At 43.4% G+C, this 11,848-nt stretch overlaps 1 protein-coding gene across 1 annotated transcript; it reads left to right on the top strand.

Moving 5' to 3' along the window:
• Nucleotides 1-699: 699 nt before the first annotated feature.
• Nucleotides 700-11,299, top strand: dcaf15 (DDB1 and CUL4 associated factor 15). The gene is made up of 13 exons (XM_080448936.1): nucleotides 700-799; nucleotides 1,547-1,644; nucleotides 2,112-2,250; nucleotides 2,503-2,609; nucleotides 3,743-3,888; nucleotides 5,531-5,689; nucleotides 5,952-6,611; nucleotides 8,292-8,383; nucleotides 8,842-8,964; nucleotides 9,185-9,267; nucleotides 9,577-9,681; nucleotides 10,365-10,480; nucleotides 10,632-11,299. The coding sequence occupies exons 1-13, from the start codon at nucleotides 704-706 to the stop codon at nucleotides 10,685-10,687; spliced, it is 1,980 nt and encodes a 659-aa protein (XP_080305062.1). The 5' UTR covers nucleotides 700-703; the 3' UTR covers nucleotides 10,688-11,299.
• Nucleotides 11,300-11,848: the final 549 nt, after the last annotated feature.

Raw genomic sequence — 11,848 nt, 5'->3', positions numbered from 1 at the left:
TTTTATCCTGTATGAGGACCACTAATTGGTATCCCGACCTGAAAATGTACTTTCTGTTTACTAAAGAGCTGGAGTGATATGGGAAGATAGACGACTACGGTTTAAAACGGTGGTCCTCAACGTGGGCTCCAGGAACCTTCAATGGTCCTTCAAGGGGTTCCCCAGTTTAATGATTGATAATCTACAGTACATTATGACTATAAAGGGAATTCCATATTAGACCAACTCATCTAAATGTTCTTAGATTGAGGTCCCAGAGATAATAATGAAATATAATAATACAAATAAAATGGGGTCTGTCCGTGGCTTAATCGTGTGTATCAAACTGGTGGTCATTGAAATTAAAGATTGAGAGAATCACTTAACCACTTAAACCCCAGCATCGGTATTGTGGGGAAAGCTTTCGCTGAAAATGGCCGATCGACAAGCTCAGTGCATGGCATTGTGAGCTTGTCGATCTGCTATTTTCAGCGAAAGCTTTCCCCACAATAACAGAAAAGAGACTAGTATTGAGCCCTGAGGGACTCCGGTTACCCACACGGGGTTTAAGTGGTTAAGGGCCACTTTCTGTCTCTCCCTTACCTTTTGTTTGGTGTTTGAGTGACGGGCCTCCCGGCCAGTGAGGGCGTAGATTTATCGTGACTGTGAGCCAATCGGAAGGGCCTTGCATGCATGGACAGAAAACAGTCCAGAGTGGGAGATCATGGCGCCCAGCTCGAAATCTGAGAAGGACGATAACAAACAGAAACCGCAAAGAAAGCATAAAGACCATGTCGTCAAGCTTCTCACGCGCGGAAAGGTATGGGACAAATATCCACGAAGTCGTGTGGTGTAAAAAAAATAAATACAAATAAAAGCAGACAGGACGAGAGGAACGCAACAGAATAATTGCTGTACGAGTTTCTTACTGCAAGCCTCTGTCTTTACCTGGGGCTAGCCAGGCTAGCCGGCTAACTCATTAGCAGCATAACTTAACGCCCGTCGTCGGAACGTCCATTAGTTCACCCAACTGTTCGCCCAACCTGTATCTCAGCTAACTAATTATTGACAGGGAATGTCTGAACCATATTATGTTCTCTGCCCAGGTTGCCTTGGTTTGCTAGTTCTAGCTAACCAGCTAGCCACCAAGCTGGCAGGCTCATCATCATACACACTGAATAGAACTGGCTTCATGTTAGCTTAAAAGCTTAGCTAGCCGGTGACATGAACGTTGGTGACATTATTAAGCTGCCTGGCTGCAGATAACCAGTCTGATTCACTGAACCGTTTTCCATTGTTAGTGAGTGACTTCTAAGTAGCATACAGCAAACCTATTTGTTGTATGCTACTGACATCTGCCTGGAGGACACACAATATCCTTCCAACAACCCTGTGAAGGATTGTTGAAGGATATTGTGTGTCCAGGCAGATGTCAGAGACATGCCCACATATCGTTGGCCAGAGGTGTTGGTGACTGTCATTTATCCTACACATGCATCAACTCCTCCGTCCATCCTACACTCTACAGTTCATCTCTCATGGCTCACTCTTTACACATGTTCCACAGCTGACCGGACAGTTTTCTCAACGCCTCTTCAGGAAACTGCCACCCCGTGTGTGTGTCCCCTTGAAGAACATTGTCAGCGAAGAGTTTCTTAGAGCAGGGTAAGTGTGTGTGTGTGTGTGTGTGTGTGTGTGTCTATTACCAGGTGATTACTGGCTTTATATGTCAGTGGAAATGGGTGATTTAAGTAGCATGGGGTTTCCCAGAGTGATCAGAGCTACTTTGACTTGCATAGCGGTCTTGGCCTAAAAGCATTGCTAACTTCAGGCATGGTAAAACAACAACAACAACATTGTACTCATCTGTGTGCTTTTTTTCTCTGATATAATATGCATGAAAATCTCAAATTCAGAACCACAGGTGTCTTGAATTATCTGCTGTAGAGCATTTAACAGTTCAATTGGAACTATTTGATAATCAAGACTTCCTTAAGGTCATGTCTCACAGAGCATTACCTTGATGTTGTATGAGCCTGCTAGTAGTCCACATTGTTCCACTGAGTGTTTATTATGTGGTTCTGGCACATGTGTTACTAACTGCTCACTGCCTGTCACCTCTTTGTTTCCAGACACATTTTTCTTGGGTTTACCAAATGTGGCCGCTACGTTCTGTCCTACACCAGTGACTGGGGAGAGGACGATGATTTCTCTTTCTATACCTACCATCTGTATTGGTGGGAGTTTAACCTGCACAGCCGACTCAAACAGGTAATGTATTTGCATGCTACCTGGTGCAAAAATGCAAACATTATTTTAAGATAAAACTTTGAAATCTGGGAGGGGGTTCTTAAAACAACATTTTTAAGATGAGTGCGTACTGTGAAAATGTATAATAAATAAAACACTCCAGTTGAATGCATACTAACTGGAGATAGAATGTCCTGCTGAATTTTATTATAGTACTGGCATGTCCCTTTTCTCATATACTTGCCTCTTTTTTTCCTGACTCATTCTACCCAGGTCCATCATGTGCGGCTATTTGCAGGGGAGGACATTTACAGTGACCTGTATCTTACTGTGTGTGAGTGGCCCAATGATGACTCCAAAATTGTCATCTTTGGCTTCAAGTAAGAGATACAAGAATACACCAGATTCATACTCACAATAGCTGTCCAGTAAAGAAAATGTAATTATTTGTAAACTAAAGTAATTTGAGCAAGATAAATGGTTTGTGTGTGTGTGTGTGTGTGTGTGTGTGTGTGTGTGTGTGTGTGTCTGTCTGTCTGTCTGTCTGTCTGTCTGTCTGTCTGTCTGTCTGTCTGTCTGTCTGTCTGTCTGTCTGTCTGTCTGTCTGTCTGTCTGTCTGTCTGTCTGTCTGTCTGTCTGTCTGTCTGTCTGTCTGTCTGTCTGTCTGTCTGTCTGTCTGTCTGTCTGTCTGTCTGTCTGTCTGTCTGTCTGTCAGACAGACAGACAGACAGACAGACAGACAGACAGACAGACAGACAGACAGACAGACAGACAGACAGACAGACAGACAGACAGACAGACAGACAGACAGACAGACAGACAGACAGACAGACAGACAGACAGACAGACAGACAGACAGACAGACAGACAGACAGACAGACAGACAGACAGACAGACAGACAGACCGACCGACCGACCACATTTGGGGTCAAATGTTGGACAGAAAACCAATTGATTGGACAGAATTGGTGTCCCTAATTTGAATTTATCACTGAAGTTTCATATGGTATGAATACGTTAGTGCATGCAACCCAAAAAGTTAGCAAAACCAACATTTGCTTGTGCTTTTGATTTTTTTCTTTCTTTCTTACTCTTCATTAATATTACCCTGTTGTATTGTTATGTTGGAAAAGTTCTCACCAACATTTTGCTGCTTTTACTTGTAAGTAGCCTGAGGCTACGAGCTCAATCCATGGTCTTGAAGGGCGGACCCAAACACAGCCGCCTGGATTTGTGCGTGGCTTCCTATTGCTTCACCAATCTATGTCCCCGCCTCCCCTCCCCTCCCCTCCCCGGCCTGTGCACGGAGCACGCTGACGTCACCAAATTTAGAGCGACGCCCCTCTGCACTCTGATTGGTTAGGAGATAACAAGGTCCAAGACCATCGTTCCTGCATCGCTCCCCCAGGCTTTTTTTCTTTTGTAACAAAAAAAAAAGCCTGGGTTTCCGAGGCTACTTGTAAGTGACAAATAAAACCCTTCTTGATTCTTGCTTGCCCCTCTCTGCCTCCAGTGCACGCAGCACCAGCACACCTCTGATTCACCTGATGATGAGCGACGAGAACAACCGAGACATCTACATCACCATTGCTTCTAAGCCTCCTTCTAAATCCTGCTCTCGCTGCTGTCCTGTCCCCTCAGCCACAACCATACGCACAGGTAAACCACACACTAGGCAGTCATATCTGTTTACCTATTGTTTACCTATTGTCATTGTCTGAGATGGCCAATACCTGATCTGATCGCCCTTACATTATATTAGTTAGTATACGGTATACAGATGTTTATGGCTTCACCATGCTGCCACAAGCTGGCACCTGATGCGAGCATGGCTGCTACTGTTTGGTCTGCACCAGACCCCCATTGTTAAAGATTTTCTGTAATATGTCATCGGCAACCGGTGAACGTCTCATCAATTGTCTATACATAATGTCATCAATCGGCAGTTCAGCACAACCCCAAAAACATACACATGCAGGGTTAGAGATGTGCGTGCATCAGTTGGAGATACAGGAGTAACAGGACACCATTTTGTGATAAGTCAATGTTTGTTTTAAGGCTACTCTCCACCACACCGATTTTGGGCCGACTTGGCGTCGGGAAGCGTTCGATGTCGTCGTCCAGTCGGTTAGGGGTCCGTCGGGTGGTCCGTTGGGACCTTTTCGGCCGACCCAGAGCCGACCGGACATGTTCAGTTCTTTGGCCGACTGGGAGTAGTCATGTAGCAGAGAAGAAGTGTGACAACAACACAGAGCGAGGGCTCTCGGTGTTGCCAGATTCTGTGAGAGAAACAAGCGACCATGTCTATGAAAACCTACATTCACTGTTTCTCGTTGTCGCTCCCAGAGAGAGAGATTGATTGATTTGACCTACTTTTGCGCTGTGTTGATGTAATTTATTGGGAGCAGGTGTGTAAGATTCCAATAGTATAAACATTTTAATTGCCTTTAATATACTCTTAATGTATTTTTATAGATCAAAATGTGCTCAGTTTGGGCTATTTTCTGGGTGTTAATTTCAATTAATTTTTTATTTACAAAAATGTTGTGTACACGTCAGCAGTGGTGGAAAAAGTACTCAAATGTTTAAGTAAAAGTATCAATGCAATAGATGTACTCGGAGTCTGTTACAAGTAAAAGTCCGGAATTCAACATTTACTTGAGTAAAAGTACTAAAGTATTGGTATCAAAATGTACTTAAAGTATCACAATTAAAAGTACAAAAATGTTTGAAAATAGCAGATCTACAAGCTCAGAACGCGTCGCATCGCAACACGTTGTGAGCTAGTAGATCTGCTATTTTCAAATGGTTAATGTATGTTTTATTATGATTTATATCTGCAAAGTAACTAGTTACTAAAGATTTCAAATAATTGTTGTGGAGTAAAAGTATAGACAATTGGAAATACTCCAGTACAGTAAAAGTACCTCAAAATTGTACTTAAGTACAGTACTTGAGTAAATGTACTAGTTACTTTACACCACTGCACGTCAGTGAAGAAAAAACGCTGGGAACATCCCTATTTACAAGCGACTTTGCAGGGAAACAAGCCCAAAGTCGCTTATAATAAGCAGACCTGGCAATGCTGGCAGGCTAGGCTGAAAGTTATAATGCATTAGCACATCAATGGGCACGTCGGCTGACAGACTAAATGCCAACTTTTGCCAACCGAAACCAGTCTGCAGCAGTCTGAACTAGTCTGAAATAGTCTGTTTGGTGGAGAGTCACCTTTAACCAACACGGAGTGAAGTATTGCTGGCATGTTATAAACTTGTGCTCTTTCTCCCTGCTGTCTTTCCAGGTGGTGAATGTCTGGAGCATGGCTATGTGCTCAACAGCAGGTACCAGGTGGTTTACCCCTTCCCCACCTTCCAGCCAGCCTTCCAGCTGAAAAAAGACCAGGTCATCCTGTTAAACACCAGCTACTCACTGATGGCCTGTGGGATCTCCCTCTGCACAGGTAAGACACAGACACACACAGACACACACACACACACACACACACACACACACACACACACACACACACACACACACACACACACACACACACACACACTAGTGATGTACTTGTCTTCAGGCTGCATAAATATGGTTTAAACAGGAGTTGTAGTGAATATTGGCAATGTCTATTGTGTGGCCAGTATAGTTCATTTGTTAACTACAGAGGGCCATCTTAATATCCAATTCAAATTTCTCTATATATCTTGTTTCTCCTGCAGGTGAACAGAGCCAGTCATCTCAGATACTATACACCAAGAGAGCTGCTCCATCGTCAGGTCAACCCTCTGCTTCCACTTCCACCTCGTCCCCTCCGTCTTCCTCTTCTTCCTCTTCTACTTCCACACTTCCTCAGGGATCCCCCGAAGGCAGACATCCGTCCAACAGACCAGGGCCGTCCCCCTTGTCTCCTGGCCAGGCTCAGGCGGCCGCACGGGCCAGGGAGTTTGCCGCCGACCTCTTCCGACGGGCGCAGGGAGGAGCAAGGGACACAGAGAGAGATGGAGAGAGGAGGGCACTAGATGGTGACAGAGGGAAAAAAGAGGCAGGGCGAATCCCGGAGGACAGAGGGACAAGTGGCGAGACACAGGTCGAGGAGAAGGAGGATGAGGGAGAGGAGGACTGTAAAGGGAGGAGGGAGAAGGAGGGAAGGCGGACGGGTTTACCACAGCCTTCAACGTCAGGAGCCGGGAGCCAGGCTTTTTCGCCCCCCCACTCAGAGCAGGTGATGTCGCCCGCTGCCTCGTCCTCATCTTCGTGCCCGCCGACCCCACCTTCGTCCTCGTCTCAAGAGGCAAGTCTCAGCGAGCCTGGCTACGTCAACTACACCCGCCTACACTACCGCCTCCCACAGCCAGGGGCAGCGGAGCAAGATGCTGGAGGTAAGGGGTCAGCGTGTGTGTGGGGAGAAGGGAGAAAGACTGTGCGGGGGCGCCGATGGCCTACTGGTTAAGGCGCGTAGCATAGGCTCTGATGCAGTCTGACAGCAAGTTGTGGGTTCGGTTCCCGAGCCTGATAGAATTTTGCTGCGTGTCATTCCCAGACTCTTTCCCTGGGTCCTGTCATATCACCACTGTACTATAAATAAAAGACCTTTATATAAATTATATATGAAAAAAGAAAGACACTGCATACTTGAGAGAGAGAAAGGCAGAGGCAGGCTGTCTTAGCTATTCTGTATCTGTCTAGGTTATGTGGATGATAAGGGTGCTGTTCTGTGTCTGTCTAGGTTATGTGGATGATTGATTTGTATCCGTTTAGGCCATCTGCTATAAAATTAATAGCAGTTCTCGAAGACGTCACAGTTTTTGTATCTCAATATTGCCAAATATGGACATCCCCCACAAACGCACACACAGATTGAGCGCGTCCTCCAATCCGTGAAGCCGATGGGTTGGGTTGACCGATCAGGGAAGCTGACCCCCTGCCCCTGATACAGACAGTCCAACCAAATTCCCACTCGGCACAACATATCCCTTGGTCATCGGCGACACACATGCCAAGTTTGAAGTCTATTGACTGGACGGTGCCTGAGTTATGCCCGGGACAGATACACACCCACAGGTGTTGGGAATTAGTAGATGGATATAACATTACACATAAGAGTGACTGGAGTGAAAGAATTTTTTTTTTTATATATATATTTTTGGGGCTTTTCTGACTTTATTTGGATAGTACAGTGTAGATGAACAGGAAACAAGAGGGAGACGGGAGTGACATGCAGCGCTGTCACAATGGTAAAGTGGTCACTGCACTCACGTGTAAAAATGCATTCCAACAAACTTTCACATGCCGTTTTCCTCCCAGTGTGGAGGAAGAATGCTTAGGATGTTTACTGTGATCTCTCCATCTTGAAATATATAATCCTTGGTTTCTGTTGTGTGTAAACAATAATAGCAATTCAAAGCAGTTGTCCTCCAAACCCCAGTCCCTGTCATTAGAACGGAGGGAGCACTCCCTGTGATTACAGCAGCAGCATGTACATTGTGCAGCAGAGGCTGCTTGCTCGCAAGGTGCAGCCCCTCAGCCTAATTTATGCGCCGTCGTGCGAAAGTGCCGTGCGCAGGGAACGGCCGAGAATAGCAGACATCCAAGCTCACAACGGTCGATTCCGCGAGGCGTTGTCTGGCGACGCCCCACGATTAGTGCCTTCTAAGCAGATTTTATTTTAAACTGTCAAGTTTCCTGTCAGTAAGTCCAGACAGTCCACACACACACCACTTTGTCTCTCATACCCCCATTTGAGAAACACTGGTCTAGACTCTAGGAACTAGAGTCTCTAGGTTATGTGGACGATAAGGTGCTGTTGCTCTGTGTCTGTTATGTGATTGATAAGGTTATGTTGCTCTGTGTCTGTCTGGGTTATGTGGTTGATAAGGTTATGTTGCTCTGTGTCTGTCTGGGTTATGTGGTTGATAAGGTTATGTTTCTCTGTGTCTGTCTAGGTAATGTTGATAAGGTTATGTTGCTCTGTGTCTGTCTAGGTTATGTTGATAAGATTATGTTGCTCTGTGTCTGTCTAGGTTATGTTGATAAGATTATGTTGCTCTGTGTCTGTCTAGGTTATGTGGATGATAAGGTGCAGCTGCCGTTCACTGTCACAGATCTGAAGGGAAGGAACCTGCAGTTGGTTACTGGTTCACATAACGGACAGGTGTGTGTTTGTTTCAATACATCTGTGCACTGAAAGGAAAACAACAAACATACTGTTGATTCTGTAGAATCTGTACATGTCGTCAATGACTCGTCATACATCTATGCCCCAAGCTATACTATCATACTAACAATATAGTAATAACGCGTCATTGATACATTTACTGCAGGTAACAGATACAGTTAGGTCTCAAATGACCTTATATTTAGTTTTTCTGCTTTTATAGGAATCGAAATCAATGTGCACAAGGCATTTTTAATCAACTAACAGACTAGTGAAAATGTCACTCTGGAAATTGGGTATTATGGGTGAAATGTCCCTTCACAGCTGGAACAGGTTTAGTTTTTTTGTCTGTTCTAAGTGTGTAGGACTAGGAGGGTGTATGGTGTCGTCTTGCTCTTCATACGGGTGATGTTGGAGAGCTCTTGTGAGGTTGTTGTGTTTGCCGTCTATTGCAGAGTGTGTGTGTGGAGCAGTTGACGCTGGACTTTGAGTATCTTATAAATGAGGTGATCAGGAGTGATGCTGCCTGGGCCCCTCAGTTCTGCTCCTTCAGCGACTATGATGTTGTCATACTGGAGGTAAATAAATACACACATGCATGAATACTATTTAGTGTGTGTGTGTGTGTGTGTGTGTGTGTGTGTGTGTGTGTGTGTGTGTGTGTGTGTGTGTATATATATATATATATATATATATATATATATATATATATATATATATATATATATATATATATATATATATATATACCGTATTGTACACACTGTATATGTTATTAATATGCAGTTTGTGTATTAGGTGTGTCCTGAGACCAACAAGGTGATGATCAACATTGGCCTGCTTTTGCTGGCCTTTCCCAACTCTGAAGAGGAGCACTGCAGGTACCCCACCTCACCCTACTGTTTAACACTGTCTGATCCTTTGCACAGAGAAGATGATGAGAACATTTGGTGACTTCCTTCCTTGGTTGTTGCTCTGCATTTGGAGTTATTTACAGTCATTGTTTAAGTTAATGTGCTACTTCGCCATTATTTCATGATGCTGTTAAAGATTCCTTCTTCACGGCTGTTCCTTCCTGTCCATTGTCTTCCATTACCCCTTGATTGCTTTTTTGACCCTTGTCATCTATATTGTACATTACTCTGTTCTGCAATCCTCTCTAAGTGTTGGCACATTCTCCTTGTCATCAGGCCCAACACTTACCACTCCAACCTGCAGGTCAGCTGGGACCTTAACACAGGCATGTGTTGTACCATCGGGGTTGGTGACCTCACAGAAGTCAAAGGTCAAACTAGGTGAGCAGTTATTCCGTCAACTTTGCTGCTGTGCTCTCTCTTTCTTGAACAATTCAACCTGTTTTATTGGCACAAGAGGATTTATGTGGCCAAAACAAGTTACACAGTATTTAATTAACCTAACGTCAAATGAAGGGTCGACAAAGGTTTACAAGCAGATATACTAAATACAGTAGGTGCCTTGCAAGACATGGAGACACTTTTTGGACAACAAGTGTTCTGGATATGACCTATATTTGTTTTGGACCATACATCTTGAAATATTTTTTCTTACTTTTTTTATACTGAAATAGCACCTAAACAGAATTTAAAAATGGAATATTGAATAAAGTAGTCCCCCTTAGAAAAAGATGAATAAAGTGAAGTAGCAGTCATAGCACAATAGACCCAGGTTCCTTGTGAAACCGCTACTGGAGAAAATCCTAGCTGAAACAATGGTGCAATGTTTATTGATGCCTGCCTTTTTAGTTAAATCATATTTGCAGATGTGATCTAATTCTGTTCTAATTTTATTGTATTAGCTTTTTATGCCTTTTATTGATAGTACAGTGGAGAAGATGGGAAATAAGGAATTGAATCAAGGTCAAGCATCAGAGCCCAGGTGGTACGTGCCCCAACCACTCGGTTATGAGGCAGAGGCGCCCGATCTAATTTCAGGTCTGTCTCTCCGTCTTCCCCCTCAGTGGGAGTGTTTGGAGTTCTTACAGGAAGTCCTGTGTGAATACAGTGATGAAGTGGCTAGTTCCTGAGAACAGCTCCCGCTACATCAACCGCATGACTAATGAAGCTCTGCACAAAGGTGAGTTTACACACACACACACACACACACACACACACACACACACACACACACACACACACACACACATTCTGGTAACTAATTTAAGCTCAAGGGCTTGTAGTGATAATAAAGATGTCTGATTCACCCCCCCCCCTTCTCTGATCTGTAGGTTCTTCCCTGCAAGTGTTGGCAGACAGTGACCGATGCACCTGGATTGTGTTATGAAGGAGATATCATTTGCATATAACATACCACAAGAGTAAAAAGAAAAAGAACGAAAAGAATAGATAAACACACACTGCCTCATCTTAAGTGCAGACCGTAACCTTATCTTGAGCAAACCTGCTAATGTTTCTCATTTTGATAGTTTGTTATTTCACCTGTCAACTTGAAAATGTCCAGTTGAGCAAACTATAGTTTAAAGATTTGGAAATGATTTGTTTCCTTTTTTCCTTTCCAAGTTTTATCAGTTTTGTAATTGTGTACTGTATTACATAACTGCAGCTGTCAACCAAGAGCTGGACTGAACAAATGATTTTTTATACATAAATTTGTGCAGTTATACTTGTTTGAGCGTGTCTTCTATGTATTTCACTGTGTGCAACTCTGGTTATTGAAAAGATAATTTCATCGAGAGCGAGTGTATGTCAGGGTGAGTGTGTGTGTGTGTGTGTGTGTGTGTGTGTGTGTGTGTGTGTGTGTGTGTGTACATGCACGTTTTATTATATGAAGGTGCGGTCTGGTGCCTCAGAGATTCTGCTGGTCCTGGACTGGTTCAGTCCAGTCCTTTACAAGGTATTGGAAAATAATTATCCATTGCTACCCACATCATCACGCTGTATGGTCATGGGATATTTTTGATAAAATAAAATGTTGAAATAGTTTGGCCGTTTCTGGTTTACTTTTTCTGAACTGTGTATGGACTGACATGACCATTTTGGCATATTGTGAACAGAGTATCTATGATGTAAGCATTTGTGGCCAATGGCAAGAATGCAACACCCTTATAAAAGGTTCTTCATGGTAGTTTTATGTAATACTGTCAAAATTAGATACTAAATCTTTTCATGTAGACCTCTGTTGCATAAATTCCTATTTGTTGAAAGCCATATGCATCAAATAATCTAGGATAAAGTTAAAATATGCATATATATATATGTATGTATATATATATGTATATATGTGTTGGGTTTATTTCACTTTGTTTTAGCTCAGTTTAAATCACCCAGACATCAAAACTTCACACTTGCTGATTGAGACAAAGGGAAAAATCAAACATTGGTTGACTGTGGGATGAACCTGAAATACAGACCTAAGGCCATCTTCTTCATGCACATGATGAATTGTACAATTAAAAAAATATATAGCTACTGGATAATACATAAA

Source organism: Gymnoscopelus braueri, assembly GCF_963280865.1.
Source record: "Gymnoscopelus braueri genome assembly, chromosome: 2".
NCBI lineage: Eukaryota > Metazoa > Chordata > Actinopteri > Myctophiformes > Myctophidae > Gymnoscopelus > Gymnoscopelus braueri.
Note: the sequence above shows the minus strand (reverse complement) of the source record. Positions and strands in the feature narration are given on the sequence as shown.

What these genes read in the sequence shown, in the direction of transcription:
- dcaf15 (XM_080448936.1), top strand. Translation starts at nt 704, where the DNA reads ATGGCGCCCAGCTCGAAATCTGAGAAGGACGATAACAAACAGAAACCG. An exon ending in CTGGTTCACATAACGGACAG is followed by an intron (nt 8,384 to 8,841) that starts GTGTGTGTTTGT and finishes CGTCTATTGCAG; the next exon opens with AGTGTGTGTGTGGAGCAGTT. An exon ending in GAAGTCAAAGGTCAAACTAG is followed by an intron (nt 9,682 to 10,364) that starts GTGAGCAGTTAT and finishes CTTCCCCCTCAG; the next exon opens with TGGGAGTGTTTGGAGTTCTT.